At 36.1% G+C, this 27,688-nt stretch overlaps 1 protein-coding gene and 1 long non-coding RNA gene across 2 annotated transcripts in view; one reads left to right on the top strand and one right to left on the bottom strand.

The window, feature by feature from the left end:
* The window catches only part of VAV3 (vav guanine nucleotide exchange factor 3), a 350,186-nt gene that overhangs the window by 285,779 nt on the left and 36,719 nt on the right, over nucleotides 1-27,688 (top strand). Inside the window, exon 21 of the mRNA XM_027058453.2 lies at nucleotides 23,059-23,124. Within this exon, the coding sequence (XP_026914254.1) occupies nucleotides 23,059-23,124 (66 nt within the window). The remainder of the gene's footprint in view (nucleotides 1-23,058; nucleotides 23,125-27,688) is intronic.
* Nucleotides 24,992-27,688, bottom strand: part of LOC128313947 (uncharacterized) — a 76,692-nt gene continuing 73,995 nt past the window's right edge. The window contains exon 3 of the long non-coding RNA XR_008295110.1: nucleotides 24,992-25,154. This is a non-coding gene — a long non-coding RNA (uncharacterized LOC128313947). The remainder of the gene's footprint in view (nucleotides 25,155-27,688) is intronic.

The following is a 27,688-nucleotide window of genomic DNA, read 5'->3' as shown; positions in this document are numbered from 1 at the left end:
GATCATAATTACCATTTTTATTAAAAATTCATACTTTGCCAGAGCATTTTTTCCAAACCTAGGACCTGTGGGTGTGATCTAATTTGCACTGCTTTAACATATTAACAGTTCATTTCAAGGGAACTACCTAATTAGCTTGCCAGTGGCCATTTCTGGCCATACTTGATTTGTGCCTACCCACAGAAATACCTGACGTTCTCAGAGGTGCTCTGGGCATTATTCATGAAATGTATGAAATGTGAAAAGTAAGTGAACATGTTGATGTTTGCTGGAGATGAAATCTCTCTTGTCTGGTAAGCCTATATTGGGTTTAAGGATTGTGTTAACTGAGGAAAATATGGGCCAGTGTTAAGAGTTGTTAAAGCTAGATGGTAGGACATTGCTGTTCACTAAAGTATTCTGTATCTTCATGTGTGTTAGAAATATTTCCCAGCAAAATTAAAGAGTTGGTTAAAAATCTGTTGTGTGCTGAGGGAAAGGGGCATGGGCTCAATAGAAAGATTAGCACACTTGAGTGAAATTTGGCCAGGGGGAGAGAGAGAGAGAGAGTAGGGAAAGACTGGTAGATAATAATCCATTGTACACTTGTATAAATGATGGCTATTTTCTTTGCTTAAAACTATTTTATGGTCTGCCATCTTGTTATAGATGAATGCCCCTAGATTGAACATTTATCTACAACCGCTGTAGCCAATGCTGTGGCCAATGACTTTTCCAAAACTCCACTCTTCTTAATATCCTACCCCTCTCATACCTCATCCTTCCCCAAACAGGAAGAGAGAATGTCAGACTGAAATTCTACTAACTCTTCAGTCCAGTCCTGCACATCCCACCCCCAAAACATACCTACGTGTGTACCTGTAAGGTTTCTCTTATTCAAGACTTATTTTCCTTCTTGGGTTTTTCATCCCACATTTCATCAGCTGGTTCTTAATTCCTACATTTTCAACTTCATTCTCTCCACTAGCTCCTTTTCTATGACAAATAAATATGCTCCTCCTATCTTAAAATACATTTACTCAACTTCTGTCTGGTTATGTTAGTCTCCCTCTTCTATTCTCAGAGCTAAGCTTTGGAGCACCTGGGTGGCTCAGTTGGTTGAGCATCAGACTTCGGGCTCAGGTCACAATCTCACCATTTGTGAGTTTGAGCCCTGCCTCGGGCCATGTGCTGACAGCTCAGAGCCTGGAGCCTGCTTCGGATTCTGTGTCTCCCTCTCTCTCTGCCCCTCTCCTGCTTGTGCTTGCTCTCTCTCTCTCAAAAATTAATAAATATTAATAAAAAAGCTAAGCTTCTTGAGAGAGTAGCCTATACTTGGTTTCTCCCTCCTTCTACCCTGTTTGTAATATAGTCTGCTGCAGAAACTACTTCTTGGATCACTAATGCCACTTAAAAAAACAACAGTGTTGCAATATATAATAAAGTGCACTTATTTAAAGTGTACAATTTGATACGTTTTGACAAATGAATGTACAAATCAAAATGTCACTGAGCAAGATGATAAAAATCAGCCCCCAAAGTTTTTGTGTGCCCCTTTGTAATTTCTCCTTCTTCCTCTACCTGTTGTCCTTCTTCAGTCCCCAGGCAAGTACTGTTCTGCTTTCAGACTATGAGTTTGAATTTTTTTTTTAAGTTGTATAGTACATCATATAGTACATTCTTTTTTGTATGGCTTCTTTGAGATTAAACCATGTTGCTTTGTGTAAGATCATTCTTATTAAAAAAATTTTTTTTAATGTTTACTTATTTTTGAGAGAGAGAGAGAGAGACAGGGTACGAACAGGGGAGGGGCAGAGGGAGAGGGAGACACAGAATCCAAAGCAGGCTCCAGGCTCTGAGCTGTCAGCACGGTGCCCGACGTGGGGCTCAAACTCACTAACTGTGAGGTCATGACCTGAGCCAAAGTCGGACACTTAACTGAGCCACCCAGGCACCCTAATGGCTCTTATTTTTAAAAACCGACTTATTGATTGTATTATTGGCATACAAAAAGCTATACATATTTAATGTAAGCAACTTGACAAGCTTGGAGATAAGTATAAATCCTTGAGGCCATCACCACAATTTATGCCATAAATCTATCCTTTACCTCCAAAAGTTTCACCCTGCCCTCTTTATTTATTTTTGTGATAAGAATAATTACCATCTAGCCACTTAGCAAATTTTTAAGTATATAATGCCGTATTATTAAATACAGACTCTATGCTGTGCAGTAGCTCTCTAGGACCTATTCATCTTGCATGACTTAAACTTTGTGCCCTTGGACTAAACTTTTCCCATTTCCACTTTCCATCAGCCCCTGGCAACCACCATTCTGTTCTCTATTTTTATGAGTTTGACTATTTTAGATTCTTCATGTAGACATAGCCAAGACATGGAAGTATCCTAATGTCCCTCAGTAGATTAATGGATAAATAAAATGTGGTATGTATACACAATGGGATATTATTTGACTTCCAAAAGAAGGAAATCCTGCCATTTGTAAAATCTTGGAAGAACTTGGAGGAAATTATGCTAAGTGGATGAAGTTTTTTTCTTTTTATTGCTTATTATTATTCCCTGTATGGATATAGCACAATTTATGTATCCTTTAGCCTACTGATGGATTTCATGTTAATACCAGTTTTTGGCTATTACAAATTAAGCTTCTATGAACTTTCAAGTATAAGTCTCTGTATGGACATATGGTCTCATTTTTAAGTAAATACTGAAAGGGGAATGGGTAGATGATATGTCTTTTCTTTTTTTCCAAAGGTGTTTTGGCCCTTCTGGGTGCTTTGTATTTCATATGATTTTAGAAACATCTTGTCAATTTCACCAATACAAGCTTTCTAGGATTTTGATTGAGATTGTGTTGAATTATAGATCAATATAAGAAAACTGACATCTTAACAATATTGAGTCTTCTGACCATTCAATGTGGTATATCTCTCATTTATTTAGGTCTTTGATTTCTCAGCAGTGCTTTATAGTGTTAGAGTGAAGGAAGGATATACACATCTTTTGTCATATTTATCTCTATTTCATATTTTATTTGATACTATTGTAAATTATGGTTTTAAATTTCAATTTTTGTTTATTGCTAGTGTATAGAAATACAATTGATTTTTATAAATTGATCTTTATCCTGCAAACTTGTTAAATTCACAGGAAATTTTTTCTATAAATTCTAGTAGATTTTTTTTAAATAGACACACAGTGTCAGTGAATAAACAGAGTTCTATTTCTTCCTTTGAAATCTGGATGCTTTCTATTTCTTTTTCCTGCCTTGTGACAATGGCTAGAATCTCCAGGAAATGTTGACTAGAATTATGGAAAAGGTATACTTGCTTTATTTTTGATCTTGGGGGGGGGGGGGAAGCATTAAGTTCTTTACCATTAGGTATGTACCCTTTGTCCAGTTGAAGATGTTCCATGCTAGACCTAGTTTGTTGAAAGATTTTTTGTTTTTTAATCAGTAATTCATGTTGGATTTTGCCAAATGTTCTTTCTGCATCAGTGGAAATGATTTTATCGTTTTTAAGCTTGTTAATATGGTGAATCACTGATTGATTTTTCAGATGTCAAACCAATCTTGCTTTCCAGAGATAAACCCCAACTGGTAATGATATATTGTCTTTTTTATTTATTGTTATTTTCTTGTAATGTCTTTGTCCAGGTTTGGTGATAGTTTAACACTCGACAAATAGAATCAGCATTTTTTTTTTCCTAAAGTATTTTATAGAATTTATTAGGGAAGCTATCTAGGTCTGGAATTTCCTTTGCAGGAAGATTTTTTTTTTTTTAATTACAAATTCAGTTTCCTTAGTAAATATATGTCTATGTGAGCTATCTATTTCTTTTTGAGTGAGCTTTGGTATTTTTTTGTGTAGAATCTATAGTGATGTCACCTCTCATGTCTAACATAGGTAATTTATTTCTTTGCTTTTTTTTTCCTAATCAGTTTAATTTGTCGCTTATGAATTTTATTGATCTCATACAACAAGGTTTTGTTTCATTGGTTCTATTGTTTTTCTGCTTCCTATTTCACTGATTTCTTCTCTGTTCTTTATTACTCCCTTTCTTCTGATTTTGAGTTTAAGATGTTCTTATTTTTCTAGTCTTTTAAGGTATTCATTGGTTTGAGAACTCCCTTTTCTAATATAGGCATTTAGTGCGATAAATTTGTAAGTTCTTTTTCTGATACCTAAAAAATTTTTGTGTGTGTTGCATTTTCATTTTTGTTGATGTTGAAATACTTACTAGTATTTCACTTTTTCACTTTCTTCTTCTGAGTCATTTAGAAATGCATTACTTAGTTTCCAAATATTTGGGGATTCCCAGATATATTTCTCTTTTTAATTTTTAGTTTAGTTCCATATCATAACAGAGTGTAGTTTGTAAGACTTAAATAATTTTAAGTTTATTAGGAATTGTTTTATGACCCAAAATATGGTATATCTTGATAAATGTTCTGTGTACACTTGAAAAGAATATGTTTTCTTCTTTTTTGGGTGGTGAGTGGGTTAGGATATTCTACAAATGCCAATTAAGTCAAAGTAATTGATAGTGTTGTTCAAATATTCTATATCCTTCTTTTTTTCAGAGAGAGAGAGTGAGCCTATAAGCGGGGGTGGGGGCTGGGGGGTGGGTGTGTGAGTGGGGGAGTGATAGGGAGAGAGAGAATCCCAAGCAGCTCTGCACTGTCAGTGCAGAAATGGATGTGGGACTCCATCTGATGAACTGTGAGATCATGACCTGAGCCAAAACCAAGAGTCAGACACTTAACCAACTGAGCCACACAAGCTCGGTTCTATATTCTTAACAATTAAGGGCATCACCATTCAATCTACCACCATCCTATAATAAGGTCTGAAATCTTTGTATATTCTCCTCCCCCTCTCTCATCCCTTTCCACATCTCTTTTATCATCAAATGCTTCTCATTGTACCTTCTAAATCACTTTCAGTGCATTTCGTCCTCTTCATCTCTGTTGTCACAGCCTAGTTTTTACTCTAATCAACTGCTACATGACATCTGAGATCACCTCCTAACTGATCTTCTCCCCTCCAGACTTCATTTACTCTGGTTATCCTGCACACCACAGCAAAGTTCAGATGCGATTACATATAATTCCTTGTTAAAGTTTTGCAGTGTCTTGCTTCTGACCATGTCGAATTCACATTTCTTAACCTAAATGGAGGCGTTTGTGAATAAACACAGCTTAATCAGAAATAACATGCCTTTAAAAGAAGCAGTAGAGTGTACTTTTTAAGAACTTGGACTCAGGCAAGAATTCCTAGGTTCAAATTCCAGCTCTGCCAGGTTCCTAGCTGTGTGACTTTGTGCAATACTTAACCTCTCAGCACCTCAATTCACTCATCTATAAGATGGGGTAATAATAGTATTCATTTTATAGAATTTCCATTAGCACTGTATGTGTTAATATATTAAAGTAAGCCTAGAACTGTACTTTGTACATAAAAAAATGTATAAGGAACATTAGTCGTCGGTGCTCTCGTTGTCATTATTATTATAAGAAAGGAATAAAAGAGAATTCTGTCCACTTTTGCATGGCAATAGGAATAAGAGGATACATAAGACAGGAAGGGTTATGCAGAGGAGGCTCTGTTTGAACTGGTGGAGAGAGACAGACATGGGTGTGTAGGAATGATGAACACAAAGCATGTGGGTTTTTTGGAGGCAGCATATGGTTGGGTCGTGTTTTTTGAGCCATTCACAATCTCTGTCTTTTGGGTGCATTTAGACCATTGCCATTCAAAGCAGTTATTGAAATATTGGATTACTACCTACCTTATTCATTATTCTTTTTTATTTGTTGCTGTTTGTTACGTATTTCTCTTTTTGTCTTCTACTCTTTTTCTGCCTTTGGTGGTTTAAACTGATCATCTTGTATGATTGTGTTTTCTTTCTTAGCATATCGGTTATACTTTTTTTTAATTTTTATTAGTGGTTTCCCTAGAGGTTACTATATAAAATTACAACTAATCCAAGTCCAGTTTCAAATAGCACTATACCACTTCCTTGGTAGTGTGCGTACCTTATAATAACAGAGTAATCCAAATTCCTCCCTCCTGTCCCTTGTATCATTGCTATCATTAATGTCACTTATATGCAAACATACATAGCATGTACATACATATCAGGTATGTAATATGAAAGCATATATAGATATGAGCATACATAATTGAATACATTGCCACTGTTATTCTTTTGAACAAACTGTTATCTGTTAGATCAGTTAAAAATAAGAAAATAGTTTTTATTTTTACCTTCACTTATTTTTTCTTTGAGAATCTTCCTTTTTTAAGTAGATCCGTGTTCCTGACCAATAGTGTTTTCATTCTCTCTAAGGAGCATCTTTGAACATTCTTGCAAGGCAGGTCTACTGGCAACAAATTCCTGCAGTTTTTGTTTGCCTGAGAAGGTCTTTATTTGTTCCTCACTTTTGAAGAATAATTTTGTAAGGTAGAGAATTCTATATTGGTGGGTTTTTTTTTCTCTCAGCCTTAACTATTTCACGTCACTCTCTTCTTGCTTGCATGGTTTCCAAGGAGAAGTCTATACATCATTGTTCCTTTATATGTAAGGTGTTTTTGTTATTGCTTGTCTGGCATCTTTAAGGATTTGTACTTTGGGTTTTGTAGTTTGAAACTGATACACCCAGGTGGGTTTTTTGGCATTTATCCTGCTTACTATCATCTGAACTTCCTGAATCTTGGGTCTCGTGTCTGACATTAATTTTAACAAATATCAGTCATTATTGTTTCAGGTATTTCTTCTCTTTGTTTCTTCTTCTGATATGCCCATTACGTACATATTACATCTTTTGTAGTTGTCCCCAAGTCTTGAATATTCTGTTGTTTTTCTCAGTTGTTTTTTTTTCCCTCTTTGTTTCTCACTTTGTCAGTTACTATTGAGATAATCTCAAGGTCAGAGATTGTTTGCTTGGCTATGTCCATTCTCCTATTAAGCCCATAGGAAGCATTCTTCATTTCTGTTACAGTATTGTTGTTGTTGTTGTTGTTTATTTCTAGCATTTGTTTTTGGTTCATTCTTAGGATTTCTACCTCGCTGCTCACATTGCCCCTCTATTGTTACATCTTGTCCACTTTCTCCATTAGAGGCCTTAGCATATTAATTGTATTTGTTTTAAATTGCCAGTCTGATAATTCTATCATTCCTGAATGTCTGCTTCAGATGCTTTCCATGTCTCTTCAGGTTGTGTTTTTTGCCTGTTGGTGTTCCTTGCAATTTTATCTTCATAACCAGTCATGATGTGCTGGGTGAAAGGAGCTGCTGTCTAGAGGACTTAGGGATGTGGTGGTGAGATGGAGGGGGAGGGGGGAAGTATTCTGTGGCCCTATGATTAGGTGTCAGTCTTTTAGTAAGCCTATGCCTCTGGACAATGAACTTCACAAGTGGTGTTTCTCAACTTTTTTCTCCCTGCAATGGTGGGACAGGATGGCTAGAGTGAGCCTTTCCCCAGGTCAGTTGGATGTGTTAACACCCCAGGAGATCAGGCTTCCCTTAACTAGTTTCTCCAGCGAGTGGTGTGCTTTTTCCCCTTTGCCAGAAACTGAGGGGATTATTCTCCCATATTTACTATAGGAATCTGACTGAGCTCCTAAGCATAGTCTTAAAATATTGTGGGGCTCCCCTAAGACTGATCCCCCCTGGAATTTTAACTCTCAGAGCTGTAAGCACTGAGCCTCCAGCAATTTGTCAATTTAAGTTCAGGTTTTGCTACCCCAGTGCTGGCACCGAATCCCACAGCAGTTTCTGCTAGTGAGGCTCTGCTTTGGCAAGCTGTGACTCCCTGTATTCACCTATCCATCTCTCCAGTCCTGGGGGCTGACATTTGTCCTGTGTCCTCCCCTCTCTTAGGGATCTAAGAATTGTTGATTTTTTTTCAATCTGTTCAGCCTTTTACTTGTTAGGGCAGAGTGTTGACTTGCACGCTCCTTACGTGGAAGCCCTTTTTACTAAATTGTATTGCCTCCTATTCTTTTTAGACCATAAGAAAGACATTATTATTTGTCATTTCCTCTCAGCAGCCTGGAAGCATGAAGCTTTTCTGGTGTGATGGGTACAATGGCTTTGGAAGCTCTCAGGAAAATTGTAAGAGAAATGAGACCATTGGATAACAAAATGCATGCATATGTCTGTTGAGAGGAAGCTGTCTGATAGGAACAAGTAAGGCTAATGTCTAGAACAGAGCAAAACAATTAGCACATTTATTTCAGATCAGCAAATATATATTGAGTGTCAACTCTATAGTCAGTACTCAGACACTGTTCATGTTTCAATTATCAACTCCAATTATTGGTTCGACATTATGTCCCCTGTCTTTAGAAGATCCATTCATGCTGGCTGGGAGCTAGCAGTCTGTTTGAATTTTCAGAGATAAGCTAAAAGTTCATCTAATGTTTTCAACAAGGATGTCGCATGAGTCAAAATTGTCTTATGTGTACTTCTAAGCCATCAAAGGTTTTTTTTGTTTTTTTGTTTTTTTTAGCCAACACATTCTAATTTAATCAACAAATTCTTAGTGAAAGAAGCAGTGGCACTGTGGGAAAACCCGATTCAGGTCATGCAGCTGTAGCCAAGTAACTGTATGGCTTGGGTCAAGTTATACCATCACTATATGGCTTAGTTTCTTCATTTGTTACATGATGGGGGCTGGACCAGAGCAATGCTCACCATTCTGAGTCACCTGAGGCTTTGCAATAATGTCAACACACAACCCCACTTCCAGAAATTGGGGTACTGTTGGTTTGCTTTGAATCCAGTAATGAGTAGTTTCTTTAGAACCTTAGATAAAATTTCATGTAAGACATTGACCAGGGTGATCCAGTTAATTCCATGAAGTTATGGCATTCCCAGTTTAATCTTTGGCCATTGATAGCAAACCAATTATTAAACGTAACTATAAGATAAGGTTTATAGTGAACTCAATACTTGGTGTCTGATAGTTACCAAATAAAGGGAGCATTTTCAAAGAATTAGTATACAATTAAAATATATTTGAACAAACTTCGTACTGAACTTGATAGAAGTGTTTTCTTTGATTCAACAGGTACCTCACATCTTGCCATCTCTAAAGCCATCATGATAAAATCAGCTTTTGTTTTATAGATAGTACATATGGAAGGTACATGAAGGAACCTGGTCTGAATGTACCCTTACTCAGTGGCATGATTCAGAATGACATGCTGAACAAAAATCTTTCCACCTTTTGGGGTCTAAATGTATAAAGAATACTGCTGGTTTGGTCCTTTGAAGTCATGAGAGTTTGTAGGTGTGCTTACAGTGGATCCATGTACTTTAATTTGTCAGTATTCATATTCAAAGAAGATAAGTACTTTATGGTTTGCATCCCAAAGGATGGGACTCCTATATTGTGTGTGTGTGTATATATATTTGTGTGTGTGTGTGTGTGTGTGTGTGTGTGTGTGTGTGTGTGTATATATATATATATATATATATATATATATATAGTTACTGACAAAGTTACTGACCTTGCCATCTTTTGGCATTATGACCTTAAATAGATTACCCTCAGTTTTATCATCTATAAAATGCATACAGAATAAAATAAATAATATATGAAAGAGGTCTAGCCCAGTGCTCATTAAACAGTAGCTTCTATTATTCATTCATCCAGATACTAACAAAATGCTTACTATGTGTATGACTTTGTGTTTTGTACTGGGATGATCGCAAAAAAAGTTTCCTAACCTTGTGGCTTAATGACCTAAGGAATGATAAAAGCTCAGGACAGGTGATGCAGCTGGTTTCCATGTTGAGCTTTATATTAATGGGTTTGTCATCATATTGTTACAAATATATGTAAAGTTAAAACTGTGGATAACAGTCTAGATTAGTTATTGGGTTGTTACAGTGGCTTTGCATTTTAATTTCAAAAATGTCTTTTGTACTAGATAAGCGCTTTGGCTTATTTGGAAATTTTCAAGAAATTATGCTTTTTAAACTAAACTGTTGTCTGTTTTTTCAAGTGAGTTACTTCACTCATTAGGGTAGAAAGTTGGATTTTATTGTAGACTGTCATGTTTTCTACATACTCTATATCCAGAGAATACAAATTATCCTCCACCCTCTATCAGGAACTTTCTATGAATAGCTATTAGAGTCTAGTCTGTATTATTATTATAACAACAGTAATTTCTAATGCTATCGAACTGAGTGGGTATCTGCGTTTTCATTATAACTTCTTTCAAACAATGAGTTGACAATTGAGCTGTAAAAATATTCTCTGTTCTGTCTTTGAAGGGATTCATTTTGGCAGCTTTTTCTTGTCATCTTTGTTGTCTTCTTTCTCTTTCCTTGAAAGTTCTATAAAATTATCTTCAAGTGAAATGAATGTAAAGTAGGAAATTGGCCATTTAGAGTATGTTTCCTACTGCAGGTGTAAGGCATAGTTTTTATGGAGAGTAAGGACATATGGAACCATTCTGATCATGTCACTGAACTGATCATAAACCTGTTGCTTTAAGTGATTTCAGTATGTGATAATAAGGATTTAATGGCTAAGGAGAACATCCTTCATGCTGAAAAGAGACTGTTCCTATTAAAAGTTTTATTTTCCACAGGAGAGATACAGATTAAACTTACTAGAGAGGGAGAGAGGGCAAGAGAAAGAAACAAACAAATGTAAAATCATGCCATGCCATCTATGGGTTTTGTTTTTGTTTTTAGATTTTTTTTTTACAATAGAGAGTTTTAAGTATTTTCTTCTTAGAATAAAGCTTATGAAACAATGAGGATCCTGTGCTATTTCATGGGGTTTTATTTGCTCCTTTGTCATTTATGAATACCCAAATGTTCCACAGGGAGAATTTTGTAAGCTAATTGGAACCAAAAACCAATTATAAGAAGTAGAACTGTAATCAGTGTGCCAAAAATATATATTTTTATCCACAATGAAAGTTAAATAACCTAGAAAATAGTTGTGATACTTCACACTTGCAAATCATGCATCTACATGATCTTTATTCTAAGAAGTGAAAATGTTTTTACACACCTTCTGATTAATTCACAGAAATCTCCATAAAGAGGGTAAATTAGAATTGTGGTTTTAAAGGGCCAGATTTGTCATCCATCTATGTAAGATGGCATTTGTAGAATTAAAATTAGACTCTGTTTCAGACTTGTTGTCTCCTGCCTTAGTTCTGTTTGTTAGACTATCCTACCTTTGTTTTGGGAGAGACAGTTATAATTTTTAACACCTCTAAAGAAAACAGATTTTTAGAGGCAGTTTAGTTCTTTTTTGGTAGAACAATTAGGAAATACAACATTGCTTTATGTAGAAGTTCTTCCTTTTTTAATTTTTTTTTAACTCTTTGCCTCAAAAGAAAAACTAAAAAGTCAGATAAGAAATAAAGCTTGGAGAAAGCTTGGGAGATTCTCCACAGGGAAGCATTCCTACTCATACTGCCTCCATAGGCAAGGAGCCTGGGAGAAGGGTGGTTCTTGACTTGGCCACGGGCAAGAAGGTGTTAAATTCCCCTTTGCTATCATCTTAGCCCTCAAGCACAGTGGTCATGGTCGAGTTTGCATGCAGCAGATGGACCATTGTCTTAGTTTACCATGTCAAGAAATTTTACTTCCCATATGCCTACTATATTTAGTGTTCAGACAATCCAATTTTTTAACATATATTTTCCTCATTTTAACCTGGAAAAAAATAAGGGTTCAATTGGGAGGAATCTTTTTCATAGGAGACATGTTTTTTTTCAAACCTTTAGCCATTGATTCATAGTTTACATTCTGCCTGAATTTTCCCTTCTACTTCCCATTCTCTTAGCTAAATCCTTCTTTACCACTAAGCTCGATTTTGAGGTTACCTCCTTTGAGGTCTTCTCTGAACCAGAGAGCTTCTACCGTAACACTTTTAGTGGGTCTTTATGGTCTATTCATTCTTCTCCCTGCCTGGTTAGAGCACCCTAGAAAGATAGGAACTATGGCTTTCATATCTTTAGTGTTGAGCATAAAGTAGGCATTCAGTCCATGAATAAAGCTGTTCAGAGCTGCTATTTCTATATGTTATTTACAAGTTTTCAAATTTATTGTTTATGAACCCAAATTACACTTTATGATGTTATCTGAAAGACCATTAAAATATTCATTCATCTTGTCAGATTTAAATTTATCTTTGTTCTCTCAGAATAGTCTTAAAGCTATTTAACCTTATGTCCTCGAATTCCTCATCTATAAAATGGAGATTTTAGTACTTAAATGATGCACAAGGGTTTCGTAAAAATCATAGGAAGTAAACTTGAAAGAAAATTGAAAAGAAGAAAAAGTGTATTTCTGTATGGCTAATGATGTTGATAGATATACTTCATTTTCCAGAAGTGGGAAAATTGTTTTTTTTAATTAAAAAAATTTATCTTCCCCATGTTTAATATGAAGAGTCCCACTAACATATATAAGCTCATAGACGACTACTCTGCCCTCCCAATTTCTGTACCCAGTTCCTGAAATTTCTTTAATCACATATTAAACTTTTTACTCATAATTAAATATAAAAGCACAAGTGATAAATTCTGAAGGGAATAGTTAATGTAAATAAATAGGTAAGATCATGAGCCCTTTACTCAGAGCAAGGTTGGATGAGGAAGGCCTAAGATAGCCCAAGGAGAGTGAAGGAGATTGAGAAGGAAACCGAACAGGGGTTTACAGAAAACAAACTTGGCTTAGGGAATAGTTTGCTTACTTGTGGACTCGACTGTAGGAACTATTGACCTTTTGTGTTGAGAGCCTTAAGCAATCTGTCCTGTAACCCAGGCCCTGCCCAGAAATCCTCCAAGGCTCAGAAAGAGAGCTACAGTGGAATGGAGTTAGTAGGTGTTTTTTCCCGACATCTCTCCCTGCAACTTTATAGTAGCCAAATCATTTCAAAGGAGACTTTTCCTTTGCTCTACGTGAAGACTTTTTGGATTTCTTCTAGATCACACAGGAATATTAGCTATGATAGAATTTTCTAAAACTATATTTTTTTTCTCCTGATGTAAAATTCGGGTGTTAGGCTGCATCATAATCAGAGGCAAATAGGAACACAGACAAAAAATTTTTTAAAGAATAAAAATCTTTGTGAAGAAAACTGATTCTTGACACCAAAAGGCTCATTGCTTTGTCATTGTAATCCATAGAATAAACATCTCTGGGAACTGTTTTTCCCCATTCAGGTTCCTACTGCAGAGCATTTCTTTGTGAATCCCAAACTTGGTCTTGATCATCTTAGTGATACCTTTTTAAGCAGTGCCAGAGCACAGTTTTAAGGTATTCCCCAGTTAAACTTGGCTTTGCTTCTAAACTGCCTCTCAGCACTTGTCCGTCCCTTCTATAAAATCAGGAGAAGCCAAGGCAGAATTGAAATTGTGGATGTAGGGGTTAAAAAGCTATGTGAAAATAGTACAGTTTATTTGGTAATAGTATGTCATGCAGTCATGAGACCTTTATTTTGACAGGTGTTTACCTCAAAATATTGCATTAAGTCAGGGTCCCTAATTACAGGGAAGAAGAAAAAGGCAGAGCGTGACTGTAATAGAACAGGGGAGGCCTGGGAGAGATGATTATAGACGATAATAGACATTAGTGAAGGCCCGTAAGAAACATTGTCCCTGGGTGAATGCCAACTGGCTTTGATTGAATAGATCATAAACTGAGTTTGCAGGAATGTTTCCAAGTATACACACTGTATATTGTGGGAACTGGCAAACCTCCTGACAAAGTAGGTGAGGTCCTAATTGTTGATTCTCAAGATGGGCATTTTTAGTTAACAGCTCTTAACTTGTACTTTTCCTATGTTTGGTACAGGGCAAAATGTAGGTTATAATCTACCTGGAGGAGGACACTGCTGTCTAAGGAGAAGTTTAGACCGTGAAGTATTACCTCCTTTTTATCCCAATGGAAAGTAACATCATTAAGGGGACAGTTCTGAGAAATTCTGTTGTGTACTTTTTCTTCCATTATTTTATTACCATATAAGCGGCATTCTGCCGTAATTACTACAAGTGTTTCAATCACAGAATACCTTCAGTGGACCATCAATCTGAAATTACATCTGATATAACTGTTGATTTGACAGCACGAGTGGTTTCAATAGAGTGTACGCAGGCATGTGGCCTTAAGGCTATGTTTCAAATAATTTGTCAAATTATAACATATTGGATTTTAATTATTCATGGTAATCTGAATTCCTGAAGAGTGAATGAATGAATGTAATTTCTAAAAAGTCAATCCTGTGTACCCTGGAAAATAGAGGACTTTACACCAAGTTAAAATGAAAGTCATTTAGGACCTGAAATGTCGTTATCTTCTATAAATAAGTGTAATCAGATTAAATTACTGACATACTATTCCTAATTAAAAATTTGTGGATCAAATACGTCTTGGTAACAGTAACTGACTGGAGAACTATAGGGACTTAGGAAAAGTGCTCATATAAGCAAAGCACTTTGGTGGTAAAAGACACCTCAGAAATCCTTGGGTCAAACTCTGTCATTTCACAGGGGAGAATATTGAAGCCATGAAAGGTTAAATGACTTACTCAAGGATCAGAAGAACAGGAATAGAACATCAGACTCCCAACTGTCTATGCATATCAAATTATTACCTCATAGGTTTTTTTCTCTAATCCAGAATTCTGCAAAAATCTATGAAAATAACCAGAGCAAAGCTAATTAAGGAAACATTATCTGAATGAGATCCTTGAAGATGGTAACCAAGTTTATTCATTTTTAATCCCCTAGGATGTAGCATAATGCCTCACACATATTAGGTAGTCAGTACTCTTTTCATTATAGCAGTAATTTTGTTCTTAGTAGAAAGGAAATTCTTTTAAAATATCTAATTCTTAGTAGAAAATTACTTAGGAGAAAAATATCTAATGCTGCCATGACCATTTGACGTGGATGGTGCTTCGTGATCACTTAGGACTAAAATCACCAAGGATAAGAAAACATCCATTAGTAGTTTGCCAAGAAAAACAATTTTCTGTATTTTGGACCTTTGTCAAGCCTGGTTTACTTTTTCAGTTATATGGCCTCTCCCCAAATAGGATTTCTTCCAAGATGTGGTAGAACCTTGTTCTTCTATCCAGATTTTGTATTAAGTAACCACTTAGGATTTGGCTTACCTACATGCAGATTGGTTTTTGCTTGCTAACATTTTTTTTTATTTCATCAAAGATATTCTCTTGTTTAATTCACCAGAAAATCAGAGTTACAAGATTTTGGTTCAGGATTACATCATGTACAATATCTTACCTAGTGAGACTTTAGAGGAAAAGCCTCAAGACGCCCAAAACAAGAGAGTTCCCTTACCTGCTAGAGAAATCCAGGAACCCCATAGAATACATTTTTTGGATAACAAGAAAAATGTTCTGCAAAGTCTCAAGCTGCTGTTACATTCATCTCACATATAATAAGTGTAGAAATATAGCTTATGGCTTTTTAGTGGGGTTTTTTCTTAGTGTACATTTCACAACTTTAAAAATTTTTTAGAGTTTTTGACACTTTCTTCTGCCAAAATCTCAGTGATGTAGTAAACACAAACAATTTTGCGTGCATTCAAAAAGACATCACATATAATCGAGGCTTTTGTCGTATGTTTTGATGATTCGATGCAATTATAAACCCTTACAGATTGGAGGTAAATTTAATTTCAAAGATCCTAGACCAAGATGCAAGCTTTTAAAAGTTATTCGGAATTCTCAGCCCATGACAGCCACTTAACTGCAAATGAACAAGGCTAGGAATATGAATTTTATATAGTCTTTTGAAAAACTTGGGAAGTGTATGCATTGGACAAAAGTTAAAGATCCTATTCTCTTTTGACTAGCAAATGATAAAAACACATGGCTGTGGTTTTGTTCTTATGTGCGTGCATGAGTATTTTGGAATTCATTGTAATGACCATTCAGTATAACCCTATGCATTATGCTTGGCAAATTTTCAAGTTGTTCACTGGTGGAAAAATGCATACCTTACTCATCAGGTAAGAAACAGTTAATGATAAAAGAATGTGTGTACTTGGAAGAAAACATGGGCACATTTGAGATAAAGAAATGGACTCTCTGAATGTAGTATTTATGGTTCAAGATTTTGAGAATCTGTGTTACTTGTGGCCTAGCAAACTGTCTTAAGTATAAGGAGGATGGTGAGACTATTCACTAGGCTAGGCATTTCTGTGGTAATAACACATGAATAGCCAACAAAAAAAACTTTTGACCTGAGAAAATTGATTGGGAACAATCAAAAAGCAGTATTGTGGGGAAAAAATAGAAAATTGTTATTTTTAGCATTCATCAAGTGCTTTCACACATGTTAATTCTTTGATCTTTGTATTACCCTAGTGAGGCATGTGTGGCAGATCTTGTCATCATTCTTGTTTTACCACTGAGATTTGCCTAAGGTTACACAGTTGTTGTTTTTTTTATAGCAGAGCTGGAGAGAGAATGACCTCTTCCAGTGCCACATCCCTACTGTGTGGTAATGACTTTCTGTGTTTTCAAAGAACTAGCACTGGTGTATATCTAACTGATAACAATTGTTACAGTATGATGGCAGCTAGGATCACAGATGGCCCCTAACCAAAGGTCAGTTTCAGACAGGATCTTTGTCCTGGTCTTCTCTCCTTTTCCTGTCCTTTGCATGTACTCACAAAGCCTGTCAGGATAATTGCAAAAATAGTGTGTGGTACAAGCTATCCGTCATCTTTCCATCCATCTGGTCAGTAAATTAATTTGTGTATTTGCCTATATTCCCACAATTCATGGCTACCCTGTCTGTTTTCTTCCCCCACATACTCAGACTGTACATTTCTGACAGTGAGAGAGGACTAGGTAGGGTGACAGTTGCTCTGGCCATTTACCCATGTGTGATAAATTGCTTAGTAATCTCCACAGCACCTTCATGCATACGTTGAAAGTGTTTAGGGCATTGTAACTGGGGAAAATTTCCAATCTTTCATAAATAACCATTAATCTGTCCCTTTTAAATTCAGCTTTCCACATCTGTTTCAAATTGTTCAGTGCTATTCCAGGAGTGCATTAAAGCTCCAATCCAGGTGGTATTAAGGGGATAAATGAGCCACAGGGAAAAGACACTCTGTATTTTTCTTAAAGCAATTCTTGCTCCTTTTTTGCAAAGTTAGGAGCCAAGCAATTTACGATTAAGATTTTTGGAGGATATCCTCTATCATTTTAAGCCATCCTTGTCTATGGGTTTTAAAAAGGCAGCTTTAGCTGTGCCTTGCTAGCATACATTAATGTTTTACTCTGTACGGGTAGATGTAAATACCTTTCTATGAGCAAATTTAAAGTCCTTTTAATTCATTATGGTTCACTGTGGATTCTTGTTGGGGAAAAATGACCTATAACCTAAAAATGAAAAAATTTCAGCTAGAAGTAAGGAAGTGTCTGAATGTGCATTTACATTTGTGATATTCAGGAATTTCAGAGAAAGTTATCAATAATTCTAGTTTAACACATTTTTGTAAAGGAAGCAACTCGCTTTTCAGGACAGAAGGCATTATTTTATGAAACGTCAATAGTATTTTGTGTCTGCTCTACTTTTATTTAATGAAAATTATAAAAGTACATCTTTTCTTACTGTGAATAGCCCATGACGTGTTTTCTCAAGTACTTTCCAAAGAAAATATGTTCTTAAGACTTAACTAATCTGTACTGTGTTAGATTTACAAAAGTCACATCACGTAATTTAGAGAATGCCCTGCAGAAAAAATGCATATGAAGACGGCACTGTGTGGTACGTCAGATGACATGTAGCAATGAAACAGGAAGGTTTTCAAATTGACCTTGAAGAAGTTAAGGGACTCCCAGGAACGAATGTCAGACGGGAGGATAACTGAAAGATTTCCTATCCCTGGCATTTGTAAGGGGCATAAAAGGAACGACAGGTTGATTTTCTGACCCAGAATACAGTGCCCACACCAGAATGTAAAGAAGAAGAAAATTCAGCTGCATGCCTCTCATCAATATAGATCATCACATAAAGTGCACAAAATCATTGGCTTTGAAAATGGTTTATTTCATCGCAACAGTCGGGTGTTCCATCCACGCGTAGGGGATTGACAGCTTCTCCACCCATTGGCATTAATGAATTATCAATGTACATCCCACACACATCCACCAGGGAAGCAAAGACACTCCTCCTACACATTACTTTGTTTTTAAATCTTCCAAATGTTGTAGGATGGTTATTACCTTAATAAGTGGAAAATCATTGAATACAGCTCATATTCTCTCCCATAGCTAAAACTGACATCTCATAGGAATTAGTGAGGAAATGCAGTTTTATTCATGTGTTAAGATATGTTAAATTATCTCTCACTTCTTTGTCATCTCAGGGAAACCTAAGACCATTAAAGAAATGTAACCTGCATTGCTATGCTAAGGCATTTCATTAAGGAAAGAACAATTCAGAATGACCTTGGTAGTCTGTTGAGTGAAAATTTCCCCCTCCTGAGAGAACTCCAGTCGTGTTCTTGAAATGCAGTGAAAAAGAACAAAATGGTTGTTGATACAGTAACCATATGTCCTGGTTTACCCATAACAGTCCCAATTTATACCTTGTGTCCTGACATCATTATTAATCACTACCCTTTCCTCTCAAAAGATCCTGGTTTGGGCAGAAAATTGCATGTTCACCCTAGTTTTAGAACATTTCTTACACAACTATGCCCCTTCCCCTACTGTCTAGGACAGTAAGAGTTCCCATTCATGCTTTTCAGGTAGAACTCTTGGTTTTACAAAGGAAGAAAGACAAAAAAGGGGCAACAGTCCATGCATCTTCAGAAACCATAAAATTCGTTACTGTGTCTTTTACTCTTGCATTCTTTGTGTTCTTGCCTCCTTTCTCTCTATTTTATGCATTGCCTTCTTCAACACAGTGTGTACTTACATAAAATGTCAGAGACAGGTCAAGCAATGCCACTATAAGAATATTTTCATATAGAAACAGTTTAATGCTGCTCAGTGCTTGACACAGTATAAAAGGAAAGTGTGGTGTGTTTTATTCTTTTCAGCTAAGAGGATTTGGAGGTCATGCTACTCATTGACATAGGACTATCAGATTGAGAAATACCTCAAATTATAGACATTTGTTAAATGCTTACTATGCATTTGGCACTCTCTTGTAAAAGAAAAAAATGATGAAGATATTGTCCTGGTTTCAAAGAATTCAGTAGAGTAATGGAGAAGACCCTGCAGAGCAAGAATGACATCCATGTGGTGATATAGCACTCCTAGTATGTGAAGGTGCAGTAGAACAGGGTGAGATTACATCTGCACCTGCAGACTGATGATGGTTTCAGAGAAGAGATGACAGATTAGTGTGTGCACCAAGCTTTGGTGGAGGAATAAGTCCAAGTATCATTCTATATTTGGGGGACCCTGTGTTAGTTTTGTTTTGGGGAAATAAGTGGGATTATGTTGGCCAACAGGCGCTGACACAAAATATCTCTGCTTCTCTTTAACTTTACGTTCCATAGATGAGACCGTTTGTTCTTTTTCTGATGAAGAATGTGAATTGACAGTTCACCATTCTTACAATAGCTATCATTTTCCATCTTGTTGATTTATCTTCAACTACAGTTTTGAAAGACCATCATAAAGCTCTCTCTTTGGCTTCTCCCCTGCAAAATAGACTTATTTCCCTTAGTGCACTCTTATTTTACTTTTTAAACAGTCACCCTTATCCTTTTCTCTTCTGAGTCTTCTCCTGTGTATGGCTCCCACACACATACCCATATATATTGTACTCAAGTAGCATTGCAGTGCATTTATGTAAAAAGGTCTGGCAAGGCATACAGCCTTGTTTACTTGTACCTCTGTGTCATGCCTAAAATAAATAAAGCACTCAGAGAATGCAGTCAAATGAGAGTAACACTTCATTCCAACCTTAGAGCTACTGTGCTTTCATCACCCTCTAGTCTGTGACTCTCCTCCCTCTGGTGCATCCTTCCTGCCTCCTGGTTACAGTAATTCCTTTAAGTTCTGTTTTCTATCTTCTTCTATCTACAGTTTCCTCCATGACACTCCTGCTCCATTGACTTTAAGTTTCCCCTCTGTATAATTGCCATTAAATCCAGGTTATGTGTTTGGATGGATTATATCATCACTTCCATTCTTGACTTTCCTCCTGGTTTTTAACTCCCATGGTCTTCTCTTCCTCACCCACTCCTCAGGCAAGCCCCACAGACTGTGGTGCAGTAATGTCTCCAGCAAAGGTCCCCTTTCTCTCTTACCATGATACAGTCCTCTAATGATATTCTCACCTACCAAGCCATGCCCATCTTGCACATGGATGCCAGTGTACTTCTTCTACAACACATAACCCCTTCATGGAAACCCCCTCACCAGTGATAAATTCAGATGTCTCTGTCAAACTGGCTCCCTGCAACCTTTTAGCTCTATTTTCCTCTGTCCTCCTCTATGAGTCTAATGCTTGTGTAGAGAGGCAGTGCTGAGCTCTGAACTTAGAACATCTGAATTTGAAATCTGGTTCTGTCACTTTCTGGCTCTGTGATCATGGGGTGATCATTTAACTTCTCTGTGCCTCATTTTCCTCACCCATAAAATGGGGATAGTAATTGGGCCTATCACAAAGAATCATTGTAAGGATTATGAAATGCTCAGAGCAGTGTGTAGCATACAGAAAGGGCCCAATGAGTATAAGCCATTATTAGACTCCATTTGCTTTTCCTATACACAACCTGTATTTTCATATCCCTATGACTTTCTCATGCTTTATTTTGTTTTTGGAATGTTTTCCTCCATTTTCATCTCTATTCATTCAAACCCTGCACATTTTATGTTCGTATTCCTCCTCCCTCTTCCATGCAGCTTTCAGGCAAATATTGAAAACATCTCTCCAATTTCCATAGCCTCTCTTCTGCACCTAACAGTGTTTGGCCCTTTCAACCTTATATTATAATTATGTGTATACGTATCTTTCCTCTGAAAATATAGGGGAAACAGAAACTGACCTATGAAATTGTGCATTTTCCTCAGTGCCTAACCAAATTAATATTAGATACTGTATTTGTTGAATAAATGAATATTCCACTTGTTCACTTACCTTTTCCCTGATACACAAGTGCAATACAGTTTTAGAAACTTGCCCAAATTAACATCTTTTCTTTGCTTATTTAATTGATTTCTCTTTGTCCTAACCCCACCCTTCCCCCTTTTCAACTACGCTTCCCCTTTCTTCCCCACTCCCTTCCTGCCTCTTCCCTTTTCTTCTTTTCTTCCTCCTCCTCATTTTCTTTAACTCTGTGTTCCCACTTTGTAAAATTTTCTCAACAACCTCATAGTCAAGCTGTCTAGGCACAAAGGGATACCGCTTCAGGAGGGAAATATTTTATCATTTTTTGTTACTTTTCTTTGTCAAAAATAACTGAGCATGTGACATCCAGTCATAATGCTATTTACTCATCTGCATTACTGAGAATCGGGCAATTGTTAAATAGCAAATAAAAATAAGCCCAATTTTTAGACAAGGAGAAGTAATCTCCCAAGCACTTTTAAATTCCATGCTCTGATTGTCACCCTGTGTTTTGAGTATAATTTGTCTTTCCGGAGAAGGGAAACAACTGTAGGTTTAGTGTCATGAGATTCTTTGTGTGTGAAGTAAAACAGAATGTTATGTTGTTTCAGGTGTGCAACATAGTGATTTGACAGGTCTGTATGTTGCGCTGTGCTACCATCTATCACCGTACAGCACTACTACAATACCATTGACCGTGTTCTCTATGTTGTACCTTGTATTCTGGTGACTTACCCATTCCATAACTGGAAGCCTATATCTCCTACTCCCCTTCACCCATTTTGCCCATCCCCATCCCTCTACCCCGTTCCCACTGGCAATGACCAATTTGTTCTCTGTATTTATGGGTTTATTTCTGCTTTTCGTTTGTTCATTTGTTTATTTAGAGTCTACATAAGTGAAATCATATGGTGTTGGTCTTTCCGTGACTTAATTTGCTGCCGAAGATGGCAAGATCTCATCCATTTTTATGTCTGAGTAATATCTCATTGTATGCATACACCACATCTTCTTTATCCGTTCATCTATCAGTGGACACTTGGGTTGCTTCCATATCTCGGCTATTGTAAATAATACTGGAATAAGCCTAGGGGTGCATATATCTTTTCAAATTAGTGTTTTTGGGTTTTTTGGGCTAATACCCAGTAGTGGAATTACTGGATCATATGGTACTTTTTTTTTAAATCTTTTGAGGAAAATCAATATTGTTTTCTACACTGTCTCTACCAATTTACATTCCCTGATGAGTTATTTTTAAAAGAGGAATTTGATAAAGGGTCTCCAAGAGTAAATTCTTAAGTATTTTTTTTGTCCATTCAGTGCTTATGTTTTCCTTATTCTGCCAATTTCTTTCCTCCCTTTTCTCATTTACAATGTCATTTTTACATATTCTTTCCTCTAACATCTTAATTGTCCTCTTTTCTTGATCAGTGCCCTAGCCTTTCTCCTAAATCTGAAAACCACCTAAAACGTCATATCATGTTGTTTTCCGTAAGTCTTGAAATGTCTCCTGTCTTACTGGAGAACTCTTAGGAGTTCTGTTAAAGATACCAATAGTAACCATTTAAATCACATCTCTAATTAATTGTGAGCCTGCACAAAACCAATGTATCTACTTGTATTAGTGAATACAAAATAGAAAAATCAAATATGCTATTCTCTCTATATAGGATTGAGGAGTGTAAAGTGAGTAAGATTGAATGGTAGTTTGGAAAGTCAAACTTGAATTCTTATTTTAAAATTATCATCTAAAACAATATATAAAGTTTAATTTCAAAATCTCTCTGCTTCTGCTTTTCTTTCTGAGCCATAATAAGTAAATCAATGCTTAGGACTGGATAAAACACGTAAGTAATTTTGAGAACTCTGAGTAACAACACTATGTATACAGCATTATGAGATTATCATTTGTGGTAAGTGGGTTCTCAACACTGGTATTTCCCCCCCCCCCCAAATTTAGGGTAGAAATTTAGCATCTGGAGAGGTTGGATTTTTTCCAAGTGATGCTGTCAAGCCTTGCCCCTGTGTAAGTATGAGTATTTTCTTTCCATTTTTTTTCTGGTTTTGATGCTATAATTAACTGTGCAAGAATGTACAAAGGATACAATCTTGTCACTCAATAATTTTATTAATGTTTTCTAGAGGGATCATATTATTTCAAGTTTGAATGCATGGTCAATGTTATTAAAAATTCTAAAATCCCTGTGATTCCACTCCATTAAAGATACTTTTTAATGGTATATGAAAGGGGAAAATTTAACAGTAGAATTTACAAAATTAAACTTCTGTGGGGTGTTAGAAAGAATAAACCAAAGCTACAGAGTACATGCATTTTCCCCCTTTCCATGGAGGTGAGATTTATTTTACTTTATTTTATTTTATTTTATTTTTTAGTTAGTTTCCATGGAGGTGAGATTTAATTTATTCCTAGCCATTTTGGGTTATAGAGAGATATTATACTTAAACTAGTGTGTTTGAAAGCATAATAGAAAGCATGAAGGTCCACAAAATCTTTAATCAAATCTCTAAATACGTTTTTCTGTGCTTTAGTTTGTCATTACTATTTCTTTAATGTCATAATGGCATTTTCGGATGTCATTAGATACAAGGAGAATGAATGAGTATTTACTCAAATATTATGGATGAATATAACATAAAATGTACTCTCTGGTACCTTATTAGATTTATAAGTTTCTGTTTAAGGTGACATTATTTTATCATAATTTGGTGTTTAGGGTGGATTTTTCTATGAAACTTTTGAAGTTCATAATGGCTTGAAGTAAATGAAATTCCTTTATTAATATAATGGAGTTAATGGTTAAAGAAAACTATCCTTAAATTATCTTGCTTGCTATAATATTTCAATCCTTTCTATATTTACAGACTCTCTTTAATATTATAAATGTGCATGTCTGCCATCCTTTATTTCAGAATGTAGTCTGTAGACTAATTCACTCTACTCATTCCAGCTTCATTAATTTCAAAAGTGAAGGGAACCAAAAAGCATTTGCTATTCTATTGATTCTGTGATCTAATGTCACATGTTTTTTTTTATCTAATAATCTTTAAAAACTGTTGAACTTTGATACCACTCTTATTTAATTGTGTAAGTAAAATGAGGTTTTAGTTAGTTTTCTGTTGCTCGTATGAACAAGATTTAGGCTTCCTATACTTAAAACAATGATATTTATATGTAGGCAGGTAGCAGGAAATCTCCTACATTCTAACATTAAGATGTTTGGGAACCTAAAGACATCAAATCAAGAATATTAAACATTTCATATACCAAGTGCTATTATGCTTGTACAGCCTTTTATATAAGGCATAAAATGAACATTTGAACTTTTATTTTAGGAATATTCTGGCACATAAGTAGATATTTAATACATCTTGTTGTATGGATGAACAAAGGGGTGAAAAAGCAAGCCAAAGTTCCTAGCTGAACCTAGGTAATTAACAATGGTAGACAGTAATTATATCAGCTTATATTTAATGGTATTTGGTGACTCAGTTACTAGAAGGAAAAATGCATTCAGAATTTAAAGCTGGTAAGGAGTTGTAGAGGAATACATAATTATGGATGGGGCTACTAGCTAAATGCTGTTTTATAGCTCAAAGTTAATAGTTATTAAAATTGTAGTGCTTACTTAATACAATTATAGATTCATTCGTTGGTGGTAGGATATGTTAGGTGAAGATTGTAGGAGGAGAGATGGGAGGAAGGATAGATTGAAAGAGTTTAGAAGGTGGTATCTCTTTTGACCCTGGGACATTTTGTTTATCAGGGAATGGAATATTCCATTCTGAGTTCAAGAGTTATTCTTCTGTATGTGCTGTGCCAGTTTCTTCAAATGTTCAGAGAGAAAGTTCGAACTGAGAAAAACACAGGAGCATAAATGAAACAGTTTTATTTCTGGTAATACGGTACCTGGAGACCAAGCCTGGAGCTGCAGCACAGTGCAAATTTGGGTATCTCTGTGACGCCAGGAGTCCTCAGTGGATGAACAAGAAGAAAACAGTTCCATAGAGGAAGATATGCCTTTTCTCATCTTGGACCTGGGTTGGGAAGAAAAAAAGAAAGCAGTCTCCCCTAAGAATTCCTAGCCTTAGATCCAAACACCACCCAGGTGTGGGGCTTGAATTCATACCAGCTCTGTGACCTAAATAACTGTAAGCTACAAACAGTTTAAAATGATTCCACATTAATTGTTTCCAATACAAGTACAGATTGTTTCTGGATTGGAGCCTCATTGCACATGGTCCTCAAAGGATTTCTACTGATACAGTCCTAGGGAATATAAGTTCACAACATGGGATCATCAAATTCCTAATTAAAGAAACCATCTTAAGCAAAGTTCAGCAGGAAAAATAAAATTCAGAATTAGACACACAAAGACAGCAGATACTGTAATTATCAGATACGAAGTTCAAATTTTTATATTTAATATGGCTGAAGAAATAAGAGAATAAAAGTCTAAGAAGAGAACAGGTCACTAAGTTAACTGGATATATTTCACAAAGAATCAGACAGAATAAGTGAAATGAATACTTTAATGGAAACATTACATCATATGTTAGACACAACTGGATAGAAAATTGGAAGACAAATCTGAAGAAACTTCTCAATGAGTAGTCCAGAGAGATTAAGAAATGGAAATCTAACAGAGAATGGAATGATAAATTTCATATGCATGTTATTGAAAGAATAGAGATGATTGTGAAAAAGCAACATTCAAGGGGTGCCTGGGTGGCTCAGTCAGTTAAGCATCTGACTTCTGCTCAGGTCATGGGTTCATGGTTTGTGAATTCAAACCCCTCATCGGGCTCTGTGCTGACAGCCTGGAGCCTGCTTCAAATTTTGTGTCTCCCTCTCTCTGCTTCTCCCCTGCTTGTGCTCTGTTTGTCTGTCTCTCTCTCAAAAATAAACATTAAAATAAAAGCACTATTCAAATAAGTAATGGCTGAAAATATTCCAGAACTTACAATAAAACCAATCTTAAGAGTCAAAAAGGATATATAAAATTAATCAACAGCTAGATGCATTTTAGTGAAACTTGAGAACATCTAAAATAAGGAGAAAATATTAAAACCAACCTTAAAGAGAATGCAGATTACCTATAAAGGGTTGATCATTTGACTCATATCTAACAACAGCAATAATGAAGGCCAATAAAAGTTTCCATTTTTGGTAATTGTCCAGTAGCCCCTTTTGGATCAATCCTCCAACAGAAAACAACTATAAACCCCAGGCAAGATACTAAAACAACAACAATCTGAAGGCACTGGCTAAGAGAAGAGTTGACACTCAGAAAAAGGGGATGATGCTAGGTTAGTTTCCTGGTTTTATGACTGGCTTGAGGACAGATACTGGGCTGGGCTGTGCTATGCAGGGGAGCTAAACTTCAGATAGAAACCTCACAGCATTACTGGCTTGAAGAAGCAGAGTGTGGAGTTCCAAGGAAACAAAGGGGAAAGGGAGGCAGGAAATCTTAGAAAGGACAGTGTCAAAGAGGGAGGAACCTCAAGTTCTGTGTTATAAGCTTTGCCTCAGTTTTGCCATGTGGTACAGACTCCCAAGGAGCTCAGTTCAGGCTGCAAGAACTACACTGAGAATTCATCTGCCAGTCACCACAGGGGAGAGAGTTTGCGGTTGGAGTTCAGCCAAGTTAACTGCCCGCTTTAAGAAAAATCACACTCTTTGTAGAAGCATCACAGAATCCGGAGCTTCTACAGCATATTGTTCAAATTGTCCCACATATTGTTCAAAACTACTCAATGTATAAAGAATCAGGAAAACACAAACTATACTCAAAAAAGAAAAGGCAATCAAGAGAGAACAACCTTGAGATGTCCCAAATGATGGAATTACAGGAGAAGATTTTTAAAGCAGTTGTAACTAAGTTCAAGGACATAAAGGAAAGTATGTTCATTATGAATGCACAGGAACACCTCAGCAGAGAAATAGGGACCATTGAAAAGAAAACCAAATGGAGATTCTATAATGTGAGACTTGAATATCTGAAGCAATAAGAATAATATGTTCAAAGTTTTGATAGGAAATTAGTTAACTTAGAAATCTATCTTCCTCCATTAGGATGAAGTAATAACATTTCCAGCCAAACACAGAAAGTTCACTTCTAACTGTCCCATCTAACTTCTATGAGATGTACTTCTGGAAGAAGTACATATCTTATATATATTACTTTACATGTGTGCTATATTCCCAGTATAATATTTTTAAAAACTGTATGACCATAGCCAAAGTTTGACAACAGCCAGTGATGAAGGTAGAAAAAAGCATTCGGGAAAAATGGTCAAAGATGAGAATATATTTAAAGATAGGAAAATATCCAGAAGAAAATCATCTATAGTTTTATATAAGAAAGGGTCCCAAAAAAGAAGTGGGGAGGGCCTATGACAGATGGAAAAAGACAGGATCCCACCCTGGTTATGGGGATCATTGCTGAGAAGATAGTCCTGGTGCTTCACACATCAGAATACACTCACAGAAGAGCGAGAGTTTTGTTGTTTTGGTTTTTGTTTCTTCTCTCTAGGGAGAAAGATTGGTTTAGGATTAAACATGAATTTAA

Source organism: Acinonyx jubatus, chromosome C1 (assembly GCF_027475565.1).
Source record: "Acinonyx jubatus isolate Ajub_Pintada_27869175 chromosome C1, VMU_Ajub_asm_v1.0, whole genome shotgun sequence".
In the NCBI taxonomy this organism is placed as follows: Eukaryota; Metazoa; Chordata; class Mammalia; order Carnivora; family Felidae; genus Acinonyx; species Acinonyx jubatus.
This window is presented reverse-complemented; position numbering and strand designations above follow the sequence as displayed.